This window comes from Symphalangus syndactylus, chromosome 11 (assembly GCF_028878055.3).
Source record: "Symphalangus syndactylus isolate Jambi chromosome 11, NHGRI_mSymSyn1-v2.1_pri, whole genome shotgun sequence".
NCBI classification, from domain to species: domain Eukaryota; kingdom Metazoa; phylum Chordata; class Mammalia; order Primates; family Hylobatidae; genus Symphalangus; species Symphalangus syndactylus.
In genome coordinates, this window is record NC_072433.2 from 68,269,136 (window position 1) to 68,290,564 (window position 21,429).

The window sequence follows — 21,429 nt, forward strand, 5'->3', positions numbered from 1 at the left end:
ACACAACTGTAAGTGGTAGTTTTACACAATTTTGTAACCACTATCACAGTCGAGATGTGGTAGAATACTTTTACCCTAAAACTTTCCATGTGCTTTTGCAGTTGGTACCCTCCCTTCACATCTGGCCCTAGGCAATTATTAATTTTCCACCAGTATATTTTACCTTTTACAGAATTTCAAATACAGGATATCTTACAATATATATTAAAATTTTTTGGCTTGATTTCTTTCACAAAATATGATTTTTTGAGATTCATTCATTTTGCTGCATATTGTCAAAGTATTTGAAAATGTGACAGCTCATTTTCTCCTGGCTCTGTTCTGTAGTACTTTTGTCTTTTTAACAATTACCCTGTTATCCCTTTTCTCCTCATTTTAGATTCTGTTCATAGGAGTTTTTCCTCAGTGTAAGATTTGTCCTAAAAAAGTGCTTTGCATCACTGATTTTGTGAATTCATAGGGCCTAGAGTTCTCAAGCCCCTTCAGGCTTTACTGTGGACTCCTTGTAGTCACTATTATCAAGTGTACAACCTGCACTCCCAATTTCAGCTCCTCAAAATAGCCTACTATACTTTCCAGCAAGAACCTGGTTGCTGTTTTGTGTTGTTTCTGTTTTCCGATTGTTAGAGTTCTGTTGCTTCTGTCTGCTTCTTCTCACATGGTTGCTGATAGCATTTGTATCTTATTGTTCATCCCACCTGCTTGCATTTTGGGGTTCTTAATATCTTGAGATGCAGTTATAGTGTAATACGTGTTGTCTGTGGGTTTTAGTTTGGTTATTAAATTCTCTGTTTTTATGGCAGGATTTAGGGAGACTGAAAAACTATGCTTGAATCTAACAAAAAACAATTATTTCAATAAAATATTATATCAAGGAAAATAGCAAAAAATTACAAATGTGTGTTACATTGATAAAATGATACATTTATTTCTACTTTTCATAATACTGAGGGAGGGAGTGTTCTGCTTTTGTGATGAGGTATAGCCATTTGTGTTTCTGTGTTTTCTGTCTACCACATTGTCTGTTGTCTTAGATTGTAAACTAAGAAAGAGTGATTGTTGTGTGGCATATGCCCATGAGAATTTGTTTAACTGTTTTTGTGAAGAAAAAAATACATAAACTATAGATTTTCTGTCATAAATCCTTCTTTCTGAATTTTAACCTAGTTGTAAAGCAAAATAGGTAATAAAGTTTCACTATTGTTTATTTATTACAAGGCATTGTAATTGAACTTTTAAATCAACTCATACGATCTCCTTGCTCAGGAAGGAAAATCATAAAAATAGAAAAAAGCTTGCTTTATTTTGGTGCTGGGGATGGTTTCAAGTCTTTTTTCAGTTTTATGTAGAGACCAAGAAAGTGTTCTGCATAGGGAGCCAAAGAAAAAAATATCGAGAAACTTTCTAAATTATCTTAACTCAGTTGTTTATAGTATAGCTTTACTTTACAGACAACTTATGTTCTTAGATCATTAGATATACCTACATCAATATACATAAGGTAAGCTTCCAAAGGAAGTACTCTTTGCTTTGGGAATACTCTTTGTAAATACTCTTTCCTATCATCTACTAATTTTCATTATAGCAGCAGTCTTATTTGTATAGGTCAATGGTTCTTTAACTTTAATGTGCAGTAGAGTCCCCTGATGCTGGGCCCCACCCAACACCTGTTTCTGTTTCAGATAAAGACAAGAGAGAAGTGTGTGTACATATCTAAGAGTGAGCACAACCAAAGCTGTATAAAACTTTCATGGAGAAAATTATGGAACATTACTGTTGGATGTAATAGACATGAATAGAGGAATATACCAGCTTTGATAATGTGTTATCTCTATTTAAGATGTTATTTCTCTCTAAATTAATTCATTACATATCAAATCAAAATACCAATAAGGGCTGGGCGCAATTGCTCATGCCCATAATCCCAGCACTTTGGGAGGCCGAGGTGGGCAGATCGCTTGAGTCCAGGAGTTTGACACCAGCCTGGGCAACATGACAAAACCCCGTATCTACTAAAAATACAAAAAAATTAGCTGGGCATGGTAATGCCTACCTGTAGTCCTAGCTACTTGGGGCTGATGAGGGAGGATTGCTTCAGCCTGGGAGGTTGATGATGCTGCAATAAGCCCTGATCCAGCCTAGGCGACAGAGTGAAACTCTGTCTAAAAATAAATAAATAAATAAATAAATAAATAAATAAATAAATAAAGTAATCCCAGTAAGTTTCTTGTGAAGACAGAAGGTAAGTGAACCTAAAATTCACAAAGAAAATCAAAGGGCCAGGAGTAGCTAAGACAATCTTGAAGAGCAAGGTAGAGGCCTTGCCACTTTAGATATAGATGCCAAGCCCTGGAAATTAAGAGACTGTGGTCATGATACAGAGATAGACAAAAAGATCAGTGGAACAGCATGGAGAATCCAAAAACATATATGGAAATGCAATATGCAGTGAAAGTAGCATTATAAATCATCAGGGACATATGGAATGCTCTCTAATTGCTGCTTTGATCATTAATTATATGGAAAATTAAATCGCACTTATAACTTCACACTATCCACAAAGATAAATTCTGGTGAATAAATTCAGAAAGCAGATCTTAAATTTATTAGAAAATATAAGAAATAATAAAATACTTAGCTGTGGTTAAAATGTAAAAAGCACATGTATCTTCATATATAAATCTTAGAAATAGTGTAACATTGAGTATAGAGTCAATTTGTATGGTTATGGTAAAGTACCACTCATACAAAATGAAAAGCATGAAATGATACAGTTTTTTATAAAAAATGAAAACATACATGGTAATATACATCACATTCAAGATAATGTTTGCTTCTTTTATTAATTTTTTTTTAATTTGAGACAGAGTTTCACTCTTGCCCAGGCTGGAGTGCAGTGGTGTGATCACAGCTCACTGCAGCCTTGACTCCCTGGGCTTAAGTGATCTTCCCACCTCAGCCTTCCAAGTAGCTGGGACTACAGGCATGTGCTACCGTGCCTGGCTAATTTTTGTATTTTTTGTAGAGAGACCCATGTTGCCCAGGCTGGTCTTAAACTCCTGAGCTCAAGCAGTCCTCCTGCCTCGGCCTCCCAAAGTGCTGGGATTACAGGTGTTGAGCCACCGTGCCCGGCCAGCATTTCCTTCTGGAAATCGTAGAGGGATGTGATTAGGGAGGGATATGTGCAGGCTACAACTGTAACTAAAGTTTTTTATTTTTAATTAAAGATGTTTTAAAGCAACATGTGACAAAACAATACCAAATGAATATCAAACAACAAAGAAATAGTTGAAGAAATTGTGGCATCTATATACTATGAAATATTTTTCAGCCATTAAAAAGAAGGAGTTGTAGCTAGGTCATTTTTATGGAGGGACTTTCAAGAATTATTAAGTGAAGAGAACAAGACACAGAAATATGTTTATAAAATCATCTTAGTTTTATAATGTAGTAATATAATATATAATGAGCATATATTATATATGCTTGTGTATGACCAAAATATGAACATGGAAAAGTATAGAAAGATTCATTCTAGGCTGTTAACATGAGAGATAATAGTCATTGGGAGTGAGGTGATAAAGAAAGAAGAGAAGGAGGACAGAATAGGGAGTCAAGAAACAGAAAAAGAAAATGCACTACCCAGCATGCATGCTATGATTTGTTTATGTACTTAGGCAAATTTTTATACATATTTTTAGAAGGACTGTAGAATCACTTTAAAGAGTGAGAGTTAACCTAATTTACTATATTTCACTGGAGACTGTGATAGAAACAGATTTAGCAGAAAGTCCCTCAAAGAAAGAGTTACTCAGTGCTGTATTCTGTTGCTAGATTATTTAAACAAATAACGTAATCAAGTCAAAATGATGCTTTTCAGTTTTTCTCCCTTCATATTTAGTAACATAATGGACCCTAATTTCAATGAGTTTTTCTTTTTAAATAATGATAGATATAAAGTACTCACAATGTGCTAGGTGATATAAAATAGCAGTTAATAAAAAGTATTTGGCCAGGCGTGGTGGCTCACACCTGTAATCCCAGCACTTTGGGAGGCCGAGGTGGATGGATCACAAGGTCAGGAGATCGAGACCACCCTGGCTAACACGGTGAAACCCCCTCTACTAAAAATACAAAAAATTAGCTGGGTGTGGTGGCGGGCACCTGTAGTTTCAGCTACTCGGGAGGCTGAGGCAGGAGAATGGTGTGAACCCGGCAGGCGGAGCTTGCAGTAAGCTGAGATTGCTGCCACTACACTCCAGCCTGGGCAACAGAGTGAGACTCCATCTCAAAAAAAAAAAAAAAAAAAAAAACATAAAAAAAAAAAGTACTCATTTTAATATTTTATGAAATAGAGGATTTTGGCAGAGAAACTTTGGCTCTTTCTTTCTCTCTCTTTGTTCAACTTGGGAAAGAATAAGGAATAAATCTTTATCTTTTTTTTCTTCTTGTGGCCAAGACCTAAATAGCCAGCATTTCATGATAATGGATAAGTTATCTTTGAAATTTTCCTTTTTTCTTTCAGTGTGCAGGATGACAGAATTCGAGTCGAAAGAATGGATAACATTTATTTTGAATACAGCCATGCTTTCCAGGCAGTTACAGAGTTTTATGCAAAAGATACAGTTGACATCAAAGGTAAATATTTTCCCTGTATGTCCTCAAGTTGAACTGATTTGAAATTTGGATAAAGGTATGAGTATGATTCTCAATTTAATGATGACTAGGTAGTTACTATAAATATGTGGGAGAAGAAGAGCTCACTGTTGTTGTGCTCATCAGAAACACTATTGCACTGCAGTCCCAGCTACTGGTGAGGCTGAGGCAGGGGAGGATCACCTGAGGGTTCAAGGCAGCAATAAGCTATTATCATGCCATTGCAGTCCAGCCCGGGCAACAAAGCGAGACCCTGTCTCTTAAAAAACAAAAAGAACCATTACAGCCTCTTTTGAAATTGTGACCAGCTAGTAACTTGATGGTTTTGACATACTCATCAGAGTGGAAGGAGTTTTTGACCATCTTTCCTTTTTGCTTATCTTTAAAGATGGCTCATTAGTATCTTTGTATTTTATAGACTGTTTGGATGATAAATATTCTGATGAAGACTAGCATTTTGAAAGGTTGGTTGCCAAAATTAAAACACCAGAATGTTAGTGACAGGGTCGAAATATTTTAGGTAATCATTATTTGTCTAATTCACACATCCACAATCAGGTATTAATGCTTACTTTCATTTGTACCTCACATTCCTACCAGTCCAGCTTATGTTAGGGTCCATTTTGTGGATGATGAGGTGAATAGACATTTTCCCTCTTGGCATAAACTTGGCTTCACTCTAATCTTCATCAGACTCCATATGGAGGAAATTTATCTCTGTCACATGCTAGAGAGCGTTCATCATCAGCTCCCGTCACTGCTCTATTTAAGCATCAGTGTCTGGTTAGCATTTCCTTGCATCTAGGCATCAGTGTCTTGTTAGCATGTCTCTTTTAATTTCATAATGCCTTAGTCAAATAAAGTGTCTGAGCGTGTATCCCACTTCTTTTTATTTTTTTCTATAAGGTCTCACTCTGTCACCCAGGCTGGAGTACAGTGGCCCAATCTTAGCCCACTGCAACCTCTGCCTCTTGGACTCAAGCAGTCCTCCCACCTCAGCCTCCCAAGTAGCTGAGACTACAGGCGTGCACCACCACACCCAGCTAATTTTTGTATTTTTTTTGTAGAGGTGGGGTTTTGCCACGTTGCTTAGGCTGGTGTTGAACTCCTGGGCTCAAACGATCCTCCCACCTCAGCCTGCCAAAGTTGCTGGGATTACAGGCATGAGCCACTGCGCCCAGCCAAGTGTATTCCCACTTCTAACACCAGTGTTCAGTATTACCAAGAGATCATCTTATGTTCAAATAAAGACCTGATTAAATCCCAAGACTACCATGACCCATCCGTGGTACCAGATTTACTTAAAAGATATGGGCCAGAAAACACACCTTGCAAGCAGAGCATGTGTTGCTCTTAGTGGGATAGTCCTCACAGCAGTCTGCGGCAGTGCCCAGGAGAGTGTATGAAGGAAGGAGACTCACATCAAGTGAGCATAAGCGCCACCCTGGCTTAGAAGCTCCATGCCCTTGAGGAGCCTGTATTTCTTGCTGCAGTCCCTACAAAAGACACACCAGCTTACAAAAGTCAATGCACTAAGGGAAGGCCAAAACTCTGTAGTCAGGTATTTATAATTCTTCTCAGTCCAGGTATAATTTACTGATATTTGGTCATTTTTACCACAGGCAGTGCTACTTCTAACACATTGATACACCATCTTTATCATGTTTTCTGGGGAAGAAAGCTAGAAAGTTAAAATCAAATTCTCAGTGGAACGGAAAGGTGTTGTTAGCACTTCATTTACACTCTGGTTTTATAAACACCTATAGTTAAAATTAATAAGATATTTTACTAATTTGTAGAGAACATCTTGTAATATATATTTTTTTACTTCTAAAAGTTATTAATGCTTATTGCAAGAAAGTCAAACAGTGTAGTCGTATATAAAGAAAAAAGTAAAGTGCCTGCCCTCAAACTTGTCCTCTGCCCTTGCAGCTTATATGTCAGAGGGGTTATCATTAACAATTTGGCATATATCCTTTTGTAAAACTCCACACATATACACATAAACATACACATATAGTTCTCTGTATTTGTTTAACATAACTGGGATTTATTCGTTGAGCTAATTTTTTGAATGCCTATTATATGCCAGGCATTGGGCATACAATAAAGAATAAAACAGACAAAAATTCCTGCTCTTTTGGAGTTTACATTCTAATGGTGAGAGATGTACAATAAAGTAAACTAGTGTGTTAGAAGGTGATAAGTGCTATGAAAAAAATAAGGCAGGGGAGCGGGTTGAACTTTTAAATAGGATGGTAAAGGAAGGCCTGACTGAGAAACAGCACTTGAACGAAGATTTGAATAGAGACTGAAGGAGTTAAGGGAAAGAGCCACATAGACATATGAAGGAACAGTATTTCAAGCAGAGACAACAGTAAGTACAAAATATCTTAAGGTGGGAGGGTACTTGGCATGTTTAAGGAATAGCAAGTAGTCTGTGTGCTGGAACAGAGTAACTGATGGGGAGAACATTAGGAGGTGAGCTCAGAAATAAAGAGGAGACGGCAGGCAGTATAGGGTCACTGTAAGGACTTTGGCCTCTACTCTTAATGAGTTGGGGGATGTTGGAGGACTTTTGAGCAAAATAGTCTCATGATCTGATACACATTTTAAAAAGAATTCCTCTGGCTGCTCTGTTAAGAATACCCTGTAGGGTGCAAGGATGAAGCAGTGAGACCAGATGGAAAGCTGTTGCAGTGCTTGTAGTGAGACATGAAATTGATCAGACAACTTTTTTCCTTCACTTAGCAACATGTTATAGATGGCCTTCCATATCAGTTCAGATAACTTGAAGTCATTCCATTTAGTTGGTACGTAATAACCAGGATTTACCAAACTTTATTTAAGTACTACGCTGTTAATGTTTATTTAGGTGGCCTCTAGTTTTTTTTAATACTCCAAAAGATTTTTCAAGTCACCTCCTCGTACACACATCCTTGACATGCAGTTTGGAGTATTTCTAGACAAAGGAGATGGGCATTTTACATTTTGAAAAAATACCCTGTTCTTCAAAAAAGGTTCATTCCACCATCAGAAAGATGCCCTTTTTTTCCATGTCCTGGGTGTTAGTAATGATTTACATTTTTCCAAAGGTCAATTTTAGGAGATATTGTCCAAATTATTATTTTGATAACCATTAAGTTTTAATTAAAATTTGTGTTTAATAATGCTAACAAGTTAATGATTCTGTTTATTACATTTTTAAATTTGATTAATTAAAAAAATTTTTTATAACAAGTTAATATATTCTGTTTTCTAGGTTCTCAAATTATTTCTGGCATTGTTAACTTAGAGAAGCCTGTGATTTGCTCTTTGGCTGCCATCATAAAATACCTCAAAGAATTCAACTTGGAAAAGATGCTCTCCAAACCTGAGTAAGTGATTCCTCCAAAATTAAAAAAAGGGGGAGCTTATATTATGAACATTTCTTAAATTGAATTTGGTAGTACTATACTTAGAGAAGCTTGCCTGCTATTGATAGAATACTAGGGTGCAAGGATGAGCTGTTTTGTATTGTTGCTGAAGAATATTAAAAATATATTGGCTGGGCACGGTGTCTCATGCCTGTAATCCCAGCACTTTGGGAGGCTGAGGTGGGCGGATCACGAGGTCAGGAGATCGAGACCATCCTGGCTAACATGGTGAAACCCCGTCTCTACTAAAAATACAAAAAATTAGCCAGGTGTGGTGGTGGGCACCTGTAGTCCCAGCTACTCGGGAGGCTGAGGCAGGAGAATGGCGTGAACCCCGGGGGGCGGAGCCTGCAGTCAGCCAAGATTGCACCACTGCACTCCAGCCTGGGTGACAGCGAGACTCCGTCTCAAAAAAAAAAAAAAAAAATCTATATATATATATACACACGTATATATATATAATTCTGTCAAATAAATTGTATTCATGATAGCTATTTGATATATTATAGTTTTGACTACAAAACTGTGCTTTATACTAACTGGACCCAGAAATAGTATTAAAAAGCATTCATAAAATTTTACCACCTTTCTTATTCTTGGTTTCAGTTCTTATTTCATAGGCCATGAAGTTAGAGATAAAAGGGCCAGCTGCTAACACAGCTTTTTACAAGAGTGATTAACTGTGGATTTTGGAAATTTAAAAGCTCACAATTAACATTCTAGGAAAATACTAGTTTAATAACCATTGGAATAGAAAAAAGTAGTAGGATACTTTCCTTGTCTTTTTATATTCCGCCTTCACCAGCCCCTTGTCTTTGGGTCTGTCAAGAATCACCCTCCATTATATTGATCCAGGATGCATCAGCTCTGTCCCATTCTGCACAAGTGGGAGGGGAGATAGGTGTTATCTCAGCAAAATGACAGAATATAAATTAACTGGGAGACAAAGAGGTGGTGCTGGTTCAAGGTTGCTGGAGACAGTTGAAGAAAGGCAGGTTCCTTGGGGTTCTTTTTGTAATGTCTTTGATGTGTGTTCTCCCGTGTGGTACTAGAACAGCGTATCATTTCTCTGGAAGCAACTTTATCCTATTTAAAAGCAATCTAAATGCCCATCAGGGATCCTTGTGCTATATTCATGCAATGTAATGTTATACAGCAGTGAAAATGGATGAACTAGAGCTATTAATATATGACCAATACTTAAAATTTCATGAATTGTATATTAAGCCAAAAATAAAGTTGATGAAGGCCACATAGTACATACCATTATATGAAGTTAGAAACATGTGAAATCATACTCCATACTGCTTAAGAATATATATGTAGTTAGAGAATAAGTGAACACATGCAGGGGAGTGATAGAAAATTCAGAAGCAGGGTTTCTTTCAGGGGGAAGAAGGGAAAATAGTAAAGGTTGAGGATGGACGTGGCATAGTGGAGTTCTAACTGATGTTTCATTTCTTAGCGTGGGTATTGTATTAATCTATACATTTTTTAGTGTGGCCAAAATGTTTTTATTTTTAAAAGCGTCAGCCCGGCATTATACCCTCATTGGATTCTACTTTAAGCTCCAAAAATAAACTTATTAAAGAGATCAGTCTATATGGTTGGTTGTGTAGGGGCTTTGTAAAAAAAGGGGTGACAAGCTACCTACCAGTTTGACTTGTTCATGATAGGGACCCTGTAAGTGAGGTGCAATTAGTGATAAATAGCTTGCCCATTAAGACTTGTGTTTCTGTTCCTGTATCACCAAGCAAAGAAGTATTAGTGTTGGAATAAGGAAACTAACTTAGAAATCAGGCCCTGATGTGTTTAGAAGCAAATGAATTTGGACCTGGAAAGATGTGTCCTCCTCATATATATTTTTTTCTTTTTTCTTTTTTTTTTTTAGATGGAGTCTTGCTCTGTTGCCCAGGCTGGAGTACAGTGGTGCGATCTCAGCTCACTGCAACTTCCGCCTCCCGGGTTCAAGCAATTCTCCTGCCTCCACCTCCCAAGTAGCTGGGATTACAGGTGCACGCTACCACACCCAGCTAATTTTTTGTATTTTTAGTAAAGACAGGGTTTCACTATGTTGGCCAGGCTGGTCTTAAACTCCTGGCCTCAAGTGATCTGCCCGCCTTGGCCTCCCAAAGTGCTGGGATTACAGGCATGAGCCACCACATCCAGCCTGTCTTCCTCATATTTAATTTGAAATAAGAATAACACCAAACAATAAAACAAGATGTCTATATATACTGAAATTAAAATAGCTTCTTTTCAAATTACCTGAAGATTAACCTCTTGATAAATTGAGTGAAGCTGAACTTTTTGCATCTTGTAATTGGTGGTGGAGGATGGTCAGGAAACTGGCTCTGCTAGTGACTTAGTGTATGGTCTAATCTACCTGTTGGGTACTTCCATGGAGCCAAAGCCAAAAGACGTAAAGTGCTCTGCTTTGTATATATTCCCAGCATCCAGCATAAGCCCAGCACCTAATAGGCTTTTATTATATATTATTATATATAGTATTAATATAGGATTAATGAAAGAAGGAAGGAATTCTTCATTCTGTGTGGTGATTACCTTTACTTACTAGTGAAAGAAATAGCTTAATATATAAGCTACTCTAATGACATCTAATGGCTAGCAGCCAGGGATGCTGCTAAACATCCTAAAATGCACAGGATATTTCCCTAAAAAACATGTTATTTGGCCCCAAATTTCGACACTCCAAGACCAAACAAAGATATTACAAGAGAAGAAACTGCAGACCAGTATCTTTTGATTATAGACACAAAAATCCTCAATGAAATATAAGTACATGGAATCAGGAATATAAAAACGATTGTACTCCATGACTATTGGATTTATTTCAGGCATACCGGCTTGGTTTAAAAATCTGGAAACCAATCAGTGTAATCTACCTTATCAAAAACTACATGATAGTCTCAATAGACAGGAAAAACTCTGCATAAGATTCAACATCCCTTCATGATAAAAAGGCTCAAAAAATTACAACTAACGTGGAACTTTCTTGACCTGACAAAGGACATTTATGAAAACCTCACCGATGTTAAACCTGTCTGTTGTTGTTAAGATGCAGTATTCCTCAGATCAGTCTCTAAGTTCAATGCAATTTGTATCAAATCCCAGCTGGCTTCCTTGGAGAAATTGACAAGCTGATCCTAAAATTCATAGGATTCATATCTCTGTTTCAAAACTTACTACGAAGTGAGTAATCAAGACAGTGTGGAGGGTGGGATTAAAAAAAGACAGTGTGGAATTAGCATAAGCACAGACATATGATCAATGTGATAGAATTGAGAGTCTAGAAATAAACTTATGGTCATTTGATTACTGACAGGGGTGTTAAGACAATTCAGTGGAGAAAGAATAGATTTTTTTCAAACAAATGGTGCCAAGATAACTGTCTGTGCAAGAGAATGAAGTTGGACCCTTACTTCATGTCATTTTTAAGTTTGGAAGATAAAATGGACCAAAGACCTGATATGAGTTAACACTGTTATACTCTTAGAAGAAAACATACGTGTAAATCTTTGTAACCTTGAATGAAGCAATGATTTCTTAACTATGACATCAAAAGCACAAGTGAGAAAAGCAAAAATAGATACATTGGACTTCATCAAAATAAAAGCTTTTATTCTTCAAAGAACACCATCAAGAAAATGAAAAGACAATCCACTGAATAGAAGAATTTTTGTAAATCATATATCCAGTAAGGGACTTGTATCTAGAATATATATATTAAAAAACTCTTACAAGTCAGTGGTAAAAAGATAACTCAGAAAATGGACAAATGATCCGTGTAGGTTTTTCTCCAAAGAATGTATGCAAACAGCCAAGAAGCACATGAAAATATGCTCAACAGCATTAAGCATCAGGTAAATTCAAATCAATGCCACAGTTAGATAACACTTCATACCCACTAGGATGGCTATAACTAGGAAAAAAAAAAGGTGTTGGCTGGGGTGCAGACAAGTTGAAATCCTCATACATTGCCAGTAGGACTATAAAATGGTACAGCCATTTTGGAAAACAGTCTGGTAGTACCTCATGACATTTACTATGTGATCCAGCAATTCCACTAGATGTTACTTAAGACAAAGAAAATATGATGTCCACATGAAAACTTTTACAAATGTTCATAAGAGCATTAGTCATAATAGCCAAAAACTAGAAACAACTCTAGTGTCCATTAACTGAAGAATGGATACCTAAAATGTGTTATATGCATACAATAGAAGATTTTTCAACCATAAAAAGGAATGAAGTACAGATACATGTTGCAACATGATGAACCTTGAAAATACTATGGTAGTTGAAAGACATCAGTCACAAAAAGTCTCGTTTTGTCTGATTCCATTTATATGAAATGTCCAGAATAGGCAAATCCATAGAGAGAAAGTAGATTAGTGGTTGCCTAGGGCTCTTGCGTTGTTGGGGGGAATGGAGAGTGATTGTTAATGAGTATAGAGTTTCTTTTTGGAGTGATAATATCTAGAATTACATGGTGGTGATGGTTGGCCAATTTTAATATACTAAATACCACTTAATTGCACACTCCAAGTGGGTGAATTGCATAGTGTGTGAATTATATCAATAAAGTTGATAGACACACACACACTTATCTTTTAAATGTCAGTAGTGCTGAGATTGAAAAATCTTTGTCTCTGTCTATTTTAATTCCATTCTTAAGGCAATATCCTTCTGAGGCTTATACCCAATGCCTCATGTATTTTGAGGTATTTCTACTCCGGTTGGAGAGTGTTCCAAGCCCTTTGTGAACTCTGGTCACTGTTCACTACTAATTTCTGGTAGTTATTTCCCTGGTCCCACAGAGGTCCCTAAACGCCTTTGAGGACTGGTACTTGGCCAAGAGTTGAGGTGACCCTTCAGCAGATCTCTGGAGCTCTATGTGCAGCTCTGTTATCTGGCATTCTGTCTCACAAATTCTAGTTTCCCTGCGCCCATCAAAGAGGCAGTCATGTTGTTTACCTCATTTGTTTTTCCTCTCTCAGGGATCACAGTTCTGTGCCAAGTGTTGTCCAGTACCTGAGAAGTTTTCCTCCTCATGTGTTTTGTCCAGTTTTCTTATTGTTTATGGTTGGAGGACATTTCTCATGCAGTTATTTTTTATGAATGAAAGCAGAGGTCAGGTGGCACAATTGAACACTGCACAGAAAGAACAGAAGAGGGAGGCTGGAGAAAAACATTCTATGAAGTTTAAAACATGATTGCCAGCCGGGTGTGGTGGCTCATGCCTGTAATCTCAGCACTTTGGGAGGGTGAGGTGGGCTGATCACCTGAGGTCAGGAGTTCGAGACCAGCCTTGCCAACATGGCAAAACCCCGTCTCTACTAAAAATACAAAAATTAGCTGGGCATGGTGGCAGTTGCCTGTAATCCTAGCTACTTGGGAGGCTGAGGCAGGAGAATGGCATGAGCCTGGGAGGCGGAGGTTCCAGTGAGCCAAGATCATGCCACTGCACTCCAGCCTCGGTGACAGAGTGAGACTTCATCTCAAAAAAAAAAATAAAAAAAAAAATAAAGTTGAGCACGGTGGCTCACGCCTGTAATTCCAGCGCTTTGGGAGGTCAGGGACTTTGGATTGCCTGAGATCAGGAGTCTGAGACCAGCCTGGGCAACACGGTGAAACCCTATCTCTACTAAAATACAAAAAAAATTAGCCACATTGGTGGCAGGCGCCTATAGTCCCAGCCACTCACTCTGGAGGCTGAGGCAGGAGAATTGCTTGAACCCAGGAGGTGGAGGTTGCAGTGAGCCGACATCATACCACTGCACTCCAGCCTGGGTGACAGAGCGAGACTCCATCTCCAAAAAACAAAGCAAAACAAAACAAACAAAAAAAAAGAACAGAGAGCAAGACGTATGAAGTTAGAAAAACTGTCCTAAGCATTGCCCATGTTCTAAAACTTCAGGAAAATTAATCTTCACTTAAAAATTAGCAATGGGAAAAGAACCAAATTCAAATTTCTTACAAAATTATTATGAGAAAAAAGAGAATAAGGAGTAGGATGTCATTACAGATAATGTATACGTACCAGAAAATCATGCTCACAGATGAAATAAAAATGACGATCTGGCTGGGCGCAGTGGCTCACGCCTGTAATCCCAGCACTTTGGGAGGCTGAGGCTGGCAGATCAGCTGAGGTCAGGAGTTCAAGACTAGCCTGGCCAACATGGTGAAATTCCATCTCTCCAAAAATACAAAAAATTAGCTGGGCATGATGGCAAGTGCCTGTAATCCTAGCTACTCAGGAGGCTGAGGTGGGAGAATTGCTTGAAACCGAAAGGCGGAGGTTGCAGTGAGCTGAGATCGCGCCGTTGCACTCCAGCCTGGGTGACTGAGCGAGAGTCCGTCCCCCGCCTACCCCCTCTCAAAAAAAAAACTACTGTTTTAAAATGAGCTAAAAGACACTAAGAAAATGATACTAGATGTGAAAGAACATCAATAAGAAGTATGAAAGATTGGAAATGAGGTGATTGGATTTAAGAAAGAAGTATAAAGAAGAAGATCAATTTAGGACTGAAGCATAAACTTGAAAGAACATAATAGCAAATAAATGTAATACATATAGTTTTAGAGTAGAATTTAAAAAGAGGGATGTGCAAAAAATTAACATAGCAGGCCTGATCACAAAGCTTTCCTTAGAAAGCCCTTCCTGCAAGCTTCGCCATTGACTGGAGTCTGGGACCTTGAATTTTGGGAGAGTTTTCACCATTTCCTGATGAGAGTGGCTCACTGTGCCTTAACTGTTTGTGCAGACAGTGTGGTTTATGCTGATCACCTACTTTCTTGGAGCTGGAATTTTGGTACATGGTAGGGAGATGGTGCCTATGGGACCAGCCCAGCATAGAAACCATGGGTGCTGAGTCTCTAATGAGTTCCCTGGTGGACAGCATTTCACACGTGTTGTTACAATTCATTGCTGGGGAAATTTAAGTGCATCCTTTGTGACTCCGCCTGGAGAGGATTCTTAGATGCCCGGTTCCCCCTGGACTTTGCCTCAGGCACCTTTTCCTTTGCCTGATTTTGCTTTGCATTCTTTCACTGTAGTAAATCATAGCTGTTAGTATTATTCTATGTCGAGTCCTGTGTATATACCATGAATCATTGAACCTGGCAGTGGTCTTGTGGGCTCAACATACACCTTTCTCATTATTTGCCTTTCTAATGGGCTTATTGGCAGGATTTAGGAATGCAAAGTTAGTCATGTTGTTTAATTACAAATCAATTATAAGTGAATCTACAACCCTGAAGTTTTGTAATATAATACAGTTTATATTTTATAAGTCAAATTAACTGCCAAAAAGTTAGACAAATGGTGAATTTATGAACTCTGAAAGCTGTACACACAGAAATATTTTCAGCAATAGATTTCATGTGTTATATGGTAGTTTTTGTCATTGTTTCCATTTTAAAATGATATTTAAATAAGTTCTGTACCCTTATTGCCTTTGTCTAAGTCTTTTTTTTTAAGTAGGGTTAGAGGAATATGGAGTTGATTTCTCTGTCCAGCTTTTGGCAAAGATGTTTCCCTCCCACTACTGAGGGAAAAAAAGCATCTATTGTATTTTTGGTGTCTGAAATATTGATAAAACTATTTTCCCATGTTATATATAAGATTTCTATGCAGGTTCACACAGCATGAATTCTAGCCAGACGTTGTTGGTAAGTTTCATTTCAAAGCACATAGAATTTGTCTTCTTCCACAAGGATAAATAATTTAGAATTGCTTGAGTGTTTCAGGTCAGTGATCAGATACTATTGGATACCTTAGGATGCTGGTAGATATAACCCTTAGTTCAAAAATATATAGAATTCTAGTGGAAATAGGTGCTAACAGAAGGAAATTTCATTTCTATTGGGAAGGAAGACTCCAACTCCAGAATACGTATAAATTTATACTTATAAATACTTATGAAATATATGGGAACTCCAGAAGCATGGTTAGTCCTTCTTGTAGTTGCTTGATAATTATTCTAGATGGGAATCAGTCTGATTTAAGATTGCCCAGTGGTTGATCTTTTATTAAAATCAATGTAGATATCAATTTAAAAAAAACTCTTACTGCATCTGATTTGAAATTTAGATTACTTGTTTAGTAAGGACAAAAAGAAAAAACAAAAACACACACAGCAAAAAGAAAAGACAAAAACACCCATAACCAACCAAATAAAAAACCACAGACACAACACATTAATACTTACGTTAATACCATTAATTAAAATAACCTATACCTTTGCTCTCTAAAGGTCTGGGGTTGTGAGCTAACTTAAAAACCAACTTGGTTGTTCACAGTTACTGGTTTCTTTTTGATATTGCAGATATTTGGTAATTATATGTAGATGAAGGCTGTAAGCCTTCTACCCCACCGCCTGTATACCAGGTAGTGGGTTAATTCCAACTGAATTCTGCCACTCATTTAGATACTTTTTAGCTAGCAGGCACAAGAACAGTCATGTAAACTCTTCTCTAGCTCTATGAAATTCCAATTCTGTCTTTTTGGTATTCTGACAGTACCTTGTTTCAGTGGTTCACTTAAGGCATATGCAACATTATAATAGGGACAGTTCACTTTTAGTTGGAGTCAGGGAACAAACCCTGAGATAATTGGTAGAACAGGGGATGCTTTCAGAATCCTAAGCCTGAAACACCATCCCTTAGGGTATGGGCTGTTGGATTTATAGGATTATTATACCCTGTTCATGTGAGGGAGGAGGCAACTGGGCAGTATTTCTGGACAGCCTACAAACTTCCATACCACAGTGAAAAATTATGTCTTACACATCTGTTGTTGACAGAAGATAAAGGCAGTGAGCTGAGATGCTTTTAGGAGAGGCTGCTAGTTTGTGGTTTCTTGATTAGTCTCATGCCAACTGTTATGGCCTGGATGTTTGTGTCCTTCAAAATTCACATGTTGAAACCTAATCACTACTGTGGAGGTATTAAGAAGGGGCCTTTTACTAAATGATTAGGTTATGAGGGCAGATTGTTTGTAAATGGGATTAATGCCCTTATATTAATAGAAAAGACTTAAAGGAACTGTCCCTCCTCCATGTGAAGACACACAGAAGGTGCCATCTGTGGGGACTGAGCCCTCACCAGACACCAAATCTGCTGGCACCTTGATCTGGGACTTGACAGCCTCCAGAACTCTGAGCAATAAACTTCTGTTTACAAACTGCCCATTCTGAGGTATTCTGTTATAACCCAAATAAACAACGATGGCAGCTAAGCGCCCTTCTAGGGTCGATGTCTGATTAGGGCACTAACATGTTAACTAATCACCCCTAGGATGGGCTTTGTTAAACCTAATTGTCAGAACAGCGGAAGTAAGGACTAATATCTAAACATATGGGTAACTGGTTAGATACCAACTCAGAGCCCAGGCTATCAGCCAAACTTCCAACTTAGATCTTTGACCATGAATTCATGTGAGCTCTTGTCAGCTACATAGCCAATCACTGCCTAATTGTTTCTTCCTGTAAATAATGTTTTACATTTTATAACTGTCTGGCTATTTCACAGACATTTCTGGAGCTTTGTGATTCAAAGGGAAAAATATAAACCCAACCTGGTTTTCCCATAGGAAGATGGCAGATATTTGTAGAGCCTCTACTGTCCACTAAGCCCTACAGGTGGTACAAAATGATTGCCTTCAGGGCGCTTAGATCTGTTAAGGAGGGTAGAGGCACAACATAAATTGCTGTAATTCAAGACAAATTAAGTTAACTGCTACCAGAGGGAGAGAAAGGGCTGAACACTTGCTATCCTTCAGTTTTGGAGTTGCTTCCCTCTGAAAATCATTAACAGATTATCATTCTTTGGAAGCTAGATCAAACCTGTCACAGATACATTACACTACCAAAGGACAGCATTGAGTTACTAGGCAACGTTCCTAATTTGAGGTAAAGTATTTCTCTTTTCCAGGGCTTTGGGGCCTTAGTCAAAGGAGTCATCTAGAAGTGAAGGAGTCTCTTTTTGGGTACTGGTTTTTCGGGCTCTGATTTTAGGTTCTGTAAAGTTCTGGGTGAGGGCTTGTTTTCTTAACTCGGGAAACTGGATGTTACCTAAATTTCATTACAGCTATGAGAAGGGCAGTAGGTTTATAGCACAAACACTTATGCCTTTCTTTTGTTAAATAATTTAGTGACCTGCTGTTATTTTCCTTGCCTTTAAAAATAAGCTCTCAAGCCTGTAAGGGCTGTTGACAGAAACATTTAAGGACTGGCTGATAAGGGAAATTGAATTACTGCATTAGTACTGCATTGATTAGTAGTTCTTAACACGAATTGGAATTGTACATACATTTATTAGTCATGCTGTAGCTCATTCTCAAATCTTTTTGAAATTTATTGAACTTCTAATTTTGTTTTGGATAGATACTGGGACAATAAGGAGAGTGTGAATGCTTTAACTGAGTTTAAGGAAATAACAGTGTTTTGTACCCACTAAATGCGGCCATGGTAATGTGTGGTTTTTTTCTTTTCTTTTTTTTTTTTTTTTTTTTTTTGGAGACGGAGTCACACTCTGTCACCTGGGCTGGAGTGCAGTGGCACAATCTCGGCTCACTGCAACCTCCACCTCCCGGGTTCAAGCAATTCTCCTCCCTCAGCCTCCCGAGTTGCTGGGACTACAGGTGTGCGCCACTACGCCCAGCTAATTTTTGTATTTTTGGTAGAGACGGGGTTTCATCATGTTGGTTGGCCAGGATGGCCTCCATCTCTTGACCTCGTCGTCCACCTGCCTTGGCCTCCCAAAGTGCTGGGATTACAGGCGTGAGCCACTGTGCCCGGCTGCATGTGTGTTGTTAATTACAGAGTAAATAACAGTTGTTGCATATGTTAGAATCTTTTTTTTTTTTTTTTTGGCCAAGATGTAGTCTCACTCTGTTGCCCAGGTTGGAGTGCAGTGGCATGATCTCAGCTCACTGCAATCTCTGCCTCCCCGGTTCAAGCGATTCTTGTGCCTCAGCCTCCCGAGTAGCTGGGACTACAGGTCCGTGCCACCATGCCTGGCTAATTTTTATATTTTTTAGTAGAGACGAGGTTTTGCCATGTTGGCCAGGCTGGTTTCGAACTCCTCACCTCAGGTGATCCGCCTGCCTCAGCCTCCCAAAGTGCTGGGATTACAGGTGTGAGCCACTGCGCCTGGCCTAGAATCTTGATTAAAAGTATTTATCAAGATGATCTCATGCTAAAGAATAAGGAGGACAGTTTTAAGTATCTTGACATATTTTTCTAGCTGATTGCACAGCTTTTCATGAAGCTGTGACCACTGTGCTTGGCTAATGATAAAAGACCATGTTTGGTTCTATTCCTAGAGCAAAACCAAAACAAAATGTTGTTACCATTACTTCCCTTTCCTGTTCTTGTTTTTTTTGTTAGAGTGACTATCTTTGTCTTGCATCAATCTACTTAACAGCACGAGCATTAATGGAATACAACAGCCTGATGAATTTTCATTTTGCTCCTTTTTTTTTATTTCCTACGAGAATGCTAATTTTTGCCATAATGTAGCCAGAATGTTTCTAGTTCCTGAATTAGTTTTTTTATTTCTTTATGCACTTACATCTAAGCTAATTATATTTGATTCTTTTACAGGAATTTTAAACAGCTATCAAGTAAAATGGAATTTATGACAATTAATGGAACAACATTAAGGAATCTGGAAATCCTGCAGAATCAGGTCAGGCAAATATAAGGGCTAGTTGATTATAAATGGTTTTGGAAAAAACTTCTGAGTAAGGCAGCAGTCTGTTTTTAGAGATGCAGGTGAAAATATAGTGTCTTTAGCTGACTGCACTATTAATTGATAACTGTAGCACTTTTTGGAGAATGAACTGTACATAATACTTCTGGGTTTTTTGGGGGGAATGATGGAGCTGTCCTTTTTAATGACTGAGGGGCATGCTTATCCTGACAGTTTCTGTAACATCATTTCTGTATCAGGTAGTTTTTTGGAAAGGCATCGTCACTGAAAATTAATATGAAGTGGGTTTTTTTTTGTCTACTTGGTTATATTTTTCTATATACCTTTAACTTTTTGTTGAAATGTTTGCAGTCTTATTTCATTATTCAGGTTATAAAACAGGTTTCTGGGATATTCAGTTTGACTGTAAGATGCATAACATTTCAGTTTGCAAACTTTCTTTTTTTTTTTTCTTCTTTGAGACAGAGTCTCGCTCTGTTGCCCAGGCTCGGTTGAATGAAGTGACGTGATATTGGCTCACTGCAACCTCTACCTCTTGGGTTCAAGTGGTTCTCCTGCCTCAGCCTCCCTAGTAGCTGGGATTACAGGCACCCACCACCACACCTGGCTAATTTTTGTATTTTTAGTAGAGACAGGATTTTGCCATGTTGGCCAGGCTGGTCTCGAACTCTTGACCTCAGTTGATCCACTTGCCTCGGCCTCCCAAAATCCTAGGATTACAGGCGTGAGCCAACGCACCGGGCCTCAGTTCACAAACTTTCATTGTTTATTTGTCCTTTGTTGATGAATTAGGAAGATAACGGGGAGATTAAACTTACTACTTTCATTTATTAAATTATCACTTGGGAAGATGAGACATTACATTATAAAATTAATGTTATCCTAACAAAGTAATAGAGATAAAAAGCAACCCAACGCCATTTGATTAAGTAGTGGAGAATCATCTGAACCATCTGAGTCAAAGGAGTTAAAACTCTTCAGAAATATTTATTACTATCGCAAATTAAACACTGAATTTATTCTCCTGACTCCTGAATCTGCATATTATTAACTAGTTTCTCTCAATTTCTTCCTGTTCCAGTCTGTCCTAGTATGCTGAATTCAGATGTATTTTTGTTCAGTAACATTTTTATCTTGTCATCATCCAAAAGCTGAGGATCTGTCTTGCCGGTCTCTCTCATCAATTCTGTAGCCATCTCCATGATAGGAAATAAGTAGTAGGAATAAAGAGACATTTCTCGGCTGAAGGAGTGCCGATAGTCAGCCTGCTGCCACCCCTGGCATTGTAAGCGTTCCTTGCTTCTGTTGCATCTTCCCTGTTCAAATCCTACCACAACAGAGTCAGTTCTGAAATCAAATTCCTAAGGCAGAAATCATCTAGAATCAAAATACCCTTCAAAATTCCTTCCTTTATTGGGCCTTGCACCATTTTAGAAGCAGAAGCTGAGAATTAACATCTTCTGCTTGTCTTTGTCCCTCAACTTCACCCCCACACCCCCCACCCACCTTTCCAAGGAGCAGTGGAAAGAGGTGCAGGGTAGGAGTTGGGTGTCAGCAAGAACAAGGATATAATAGGACACGTGTCTCTCCCTCCTCTCTTGTCTGAGCCTGCTTCTCC

At 38.3% G+C, this 21,429-nt stretch overlaps 1 protein-coding gene across 3 annotated transcripts in view; it reads left to right on the forward strand.

The window, feature by feature from the left end:
- MSH3 (mutS homolog 3) overlaps nucleotides 1-21,429 on the forward strand; it is a 235,127-nt gene that overhangs the window by 64,848 nt on the left and 148,850 nt on the right. For all 3 annotated transcript variants that reach the window (XM_063612172.1, XM_055298178.2, XM_063612173.1), the window contains exons 9-11: nucleotides 4,526-4,638; nucleotides 7,919-8,033; nucleotides 19,703-19,787. In XM_063612172.1, coding sequence (XP_063468242.1) covers nucleotides 4,526-4,638; nucleotides 7,919-8,033; nucleotides 19,703-19,787 — 313 coding nt within the window. The remainder of the gene's footprint in view (nucleotides 1-4,525; nucleotides 4,639-7,918; nucleotides 8,034-19,702; nucleotides 19,788-21,429) is intronic.